Source organism: Tetrao urogallus (genome assembly GCF_951394365.1).
Source record: "Tetrao urogallus genome assembly, chromosome: 13".
NCBI classification, from domain to species: domain Eukaryota; kingdom Metazoa; phylum Chordata; class Aves; order Galliformes; family Phasianidae; genus Tetrao; species Tetrao urogallus.
Window position 1 is genome coordinate 6109259 of NC_136826.1, and position 4815 is coordinate 6114073.

The 4815-nt window shown below is 39.7% G+C and overlaps 1 protein-coding gene across 1 annotated transcript; it reads left to right on the forward strand.

The window, feature by feature from the left end:
* Positions 1–2015: 2015 nt before the first annotated feature.
* On the forward strand, positions 2016–2294 carry SERTM2 (serine rich and transmembrane domain containing 2; the record flags this gene model as incomplete). Its single annotated transcript, XM_079541904.1, has 1 exon — positions 2016–2294. The coding sequence occupies one exon, from the start codon at positions 2016–2018 to the stop codon at positions 2292–2294; it is 279 nt and encodes a 92-aa protein (XP_079398030.1).
* Between the last annotated feature and the right edge of the window lie 2521 nt (positions 2295–4815).

The following is a 4815-nucleotide window of genomic DNA, read 5'->3' on the forward strand; positions in this document are numbered from 1 at the left end:
CCAAGCTGTTCAGCAGCAAACTGCATATTCTGAAAAACAAACATTTCTATACATACTCTAGCCTTGGATGGGCTGGAAATTTCTTTCTAGTACCCCTTTTTTTTTTTTAACAGTAGTATTATCTGCATTTGTTTGTGAGGATTTCTGTGTATACTGTAAACATTGTTGTCTGGGGAGATTTATGATCTGTACATAAAAAATTTGTTCACCTTGGTTTGCAAGACTTGCTACAAAAATATAATGCAAATGCTTTACTTCAGTTATTCCAGCAAAAACAGGTGTTGCTGTTTATAGGTACCCTGACAACCCAGTTGTTACATGCCCAAGAGAGTTCCAGGGGAATTTTTTTCAACCATACCTAGTGGATACTGGACATATAAGCATACCCAGCAAAAGAAACAAGGGGTCCTAACAAATAAAAAACACGTGTAGGGCACTGGCTGGATTCTTGTTCCCTTCTTCTAAGATACCTAATTCCATAGACTTAGCCTCCTCTTACCTCTAAAGTAAGAACTAGAGGAGACTAATATTTAGACTCGCATGGTCTTCCTCTAAACTTCATAGAATCATGTAATTATAGGGATCAGAAGAGACCCCTGGAGATCATCCAACCCCCCATTAAAGCAGATTCCCTAGAGTAGGTTACACAGGAAGGCATCCAGGCAAGTTTTAAACAACTCCAGAGAAGGAGACTCCACAGCCTCTCTGGGCAGGTTGTTCCAGTGCTTTGTAATCCTCAAAGTAAAGAAGTTTTTCCTCATGTTTGTATGTAATTTCCCATGCTCCCCTTTGTGCCCATTGCCCCTTGTTCTGTCACTGGGCATCACTGAGAAGAGCCTGGCCCCATGTACTTGATTCCTGCCCATTAGATATTTACAAGGTTTCTACTCAATCTTTTCCAGGCTGAACAGCCACAAAACTTTCAGCCTTTCCTCAGTAGGAAGATGCTTCAGGCCCCGATGATCATTGTGGCTGTCCACTGAACTCTCTCTAGAAGTTATCTGCAGAAAATGTTCTTGGTTTGGTGAGCCCAGAACTGGGCTCCAGATGTGACCTCACCTCCAAGGAAGGATCACCTCCCTTGACCTGCTGGCCACTTTTCTTGATGTACCCACTGGCCTTCTTGGTCACCAGGACACACTGCTGGCTCTTGGCCACCCTGCTGTCCACCAGCACACCCCAGTCCTTCTCCACAGATCGCCTTCCCAACAGGTCAGCCCTTAACCTGTACTGGCACATGCAGTTATTACTCCATGGTTGTAGAACTCTGCACTTGCCCTTGTTGAACCTCATAAAGTTCCTCTCTGCCCAAGTCTCCAGTTAAATAGATCAGAAGCAGCACTGAGCCAAAGTGACTCACAGGAGCACAACAAGGGATTAAACTCATTTCTTACCTAAAGCTATCACATACACATTAGGCTATTTTTAAACTTGATTTCATTTCTCTTATATTTCCCTCTACACAGACAACTTTTCACAATGCATTACAAGAAACTGGAAATTCTATATTCCAAGCAAGCATCAGTAACCCTGGATTAACACAAACTTCCCAGCAGACACCAAAATTCCCCATCTCATGCAGGGTTAAACCACCTGCTGTTGGAAAAGCCAGCAGAAAACTTGCTCTTTTTGGAAAGCAGCACTTGCAAAGACTTATACAACCCCTTGCAGATCAATTTGGAAGGAGAACCAAAGCATCTCACCTTCCGAAGGAGATGGCCTACTAGAAGCAGTGGCCAAAGATTTTGAGAACAAAATAGAAGATTGGTGGCCATGTAAAATACAAGTCTAGTGCTTGTTATCATTATGATAGCAACTATGGTTTACAAAGGCTTATTATTTGCAGTCTGCTAACTCTGTGAAACAGATCGAGGACAAGAGGATAGCATTTCCTCCTGAATTTTACACAGAAGTCATATCACCATCTGTCTTCTTTTGACCTACTTTTTGAGACCAGTGAGGTAAGACATTGAAGTTGAAAGTAAATAGAAAAAAATGTAGCAAAGTTGACAGCAATGACTGAGATTTATTTCAAATTCCATGGAAACTTGACTGGACGCATTCACTATCCAACTGTGGCTACAGAAGTAGACAAAGCAGCAGATAAATATTCTGGTCTCTATGTGTATGTGGGATTGTTCTTAACAGTTCTGGCTATCCTTCTCATATTGCTTTTCACCTTGCTTTTGCGCCTGAAGCATGTTGTTTCCCCAGTCACCACACCTCCAGAGAGCACTGAGAATGTCCAGCAGTTCACAGATGTGGAAATGCACTTCAGGATTCCTACCACTTAGAGACCCCCATGAAAAGATGTGGTGGAAGGAACTTCTGCTCACCTGTATGAGCCCTGTAACTTACTGCATAACCATCAACAGCAGCACAAAAGACCTGGTGTCATGAACTCAGACACTGACTGGCTGAGACCCACTGGCTGTTCACCAGGCAACGTGTGCAAGACCCTCAATAAAACTTACATTATGAAAATCACTGCTGTCAGACTCGTAATCCTCTAAAAACCCTTTCAGAATATGATGAGAAGTGTAACCAGGAAAGATAAAACAAAGAGGTGCATATCAGAACATGTACTGGAGTCTGTATTTGCTGTCCTATTGCTCTGCCTTTAAATTCTTCACCTGAGAAGAGACTATTCAAAGTTATTAGACTAAATGCAAAAAGCCTACAGAGCACATACAGAAATAACTGGTGGTCTGGAAATTCTCAGACATTTCTCCTATTTAGGAAAGATAACATTAAACATCTTTCCTACTTGAATGGCATATTTGTACAGCAGAGTTTCAGTAGCAAACAAATGTTTCATCACCTGCTGGAACTATTGGTTTCTCACATTGAACTGTTCCCCATACAGATATCAGAAAAAGCACTTAAAAGAAAGAAAAAAATGTATAAAATAAAAACAAAACAGCAGGAAATGAGCAGCAGGAGAGAAAATTTTAAGACACTCTACTTCTTTGTTGCTCTCTAAATTGACTGAGCAGATTACAGATGCAGTCATACCTTCCAGCCTTCCCAGTATCACTTGGTAACTAAAATGGATTGTAACATTTGGGAATCAGATGGATACTGGTTTCCTAACAGACAAATTCAGAATAATTTTCAATCTCGTTCATGTTGGGTTTTCTTTAGAGAAAGACAGATGACTTCTTTCCAAGCTTTTCTAGTTCTTTTTCTCCAGAGAAAGTTAAAGAAATGCCAAAATCTGGCACTGCAATAATGAAGAGTGAACAGCTTTGGATATAGTCTAGTAGGGAACATGCAGAGAGAAAGCAAAACAGACTGAGCACTAAAAAACAGGATTGGATTCAAATATCCTGGTGAATCAGTTAAAAGAATGAGGAGAAATGCTTAAATTTATGAAGCAGCAACCTGACCCCAATTCTCTCACCTATGAAAGATACAGAAATAAGTTTATCTGTGTAAATGTGAAAAATGGAATAAAACAAGGCATATCAATTTCACTGCATCTTAGAGGTAAACTTTGAACAATATTCTGCTACACCTCTGAAGAGCATGGATTTCACCCAGCTTATCTTCTCTATTACAGAAGATCTCTAACATGGTAATAAACTCTTCTGGTACTTTTCACTGTTTTCTGTATACACTTACTGTCAATTCACTTTGTCTTCTAAGGGCCTGAAAAGTGCATACTCCCCACGTAAAAACATCACTACAAATAGAGATGACACTCCCTCCACAGTCAGTGCCAGAAACAATAAATTGTTTCTCAGATGCTTCATGTTCACAGGTTCTTTACTTACACTTACAGGCCTGCGTATGGGTGAGCTGTTTTTATGAGAAATTGCTTCTTTAGCCAATTCTGAGGGGGAGAATAGAATAACGAATTACATCCATACTAAGTATGGTTGGTCCACTGATGTATTTGGCACAAAGCTATTTAAAAACCCTGCTTTCTCATATTGAATAGCACCATTTATATAACATTAACCTGATCTAACATTTAGTCTGTAAAATAGCATGTTGACCATGTAAGAGGAATACAGCAGCCATATACATCTACCTGGAAAAGAAGGTAAAAAAGCTAGATGTCCTCAAGCTTTCTGCCATGGGCACAACACAGATCAGCAGGCAGGATGGTTGGGTCCTCCAGGAGTGCTACTTTCAGCACTGCAAGAGAGTCCAAATTCTATCTGATGACAATTTGACAATTAACTCAGCTAAGACATGTGGCTGCTACATTAGTCAATGACGCTTAAGTGTAATGAAAACCTATGCAGATTAAATTAGCTTGATACACATCATCCATTCAGCTATCAGGGTGCAGTCTAGCCCAGGGTCAGCATCCAGCTTGCTTTGTATGACTTCTCAGTTTACTTGATGCTCCATTTCAAACTTGTAATTCATTTACGATTCAAATAAACTATCATACCAAATCAGCAACTGAAACATTAACCTTCCAGCACACTATTTGTGGAAAAGCTTTCTTTATGAAAAGCAGTAGGAAATATTCAAATATTAACAAAAAAATATTAAGCCTACTAATGAAAAATGACAGTATCAGAATCTGAGCTTCCTCGTGGATCTGATCACAGCTGAAAAGCCACAAGAAATGAGTCAGGATTGGGTTTTTTGCCTTGTTAATTCAGAAGAGCCTTGTAACCCTTTAAAAGTTATTCAGCGTATAGTTTATACATCATTACATCATATCTTAGTGAAACTGGGTATTTGCATAACAGTACTAAAAGCCATATTTTCTAATACAAAAAAACACAGTCTTCCTTTAAATTTCCTTCCTTTCAAACAAAGTATCAGTCCACTGAATCATCTACATTCTCAGAG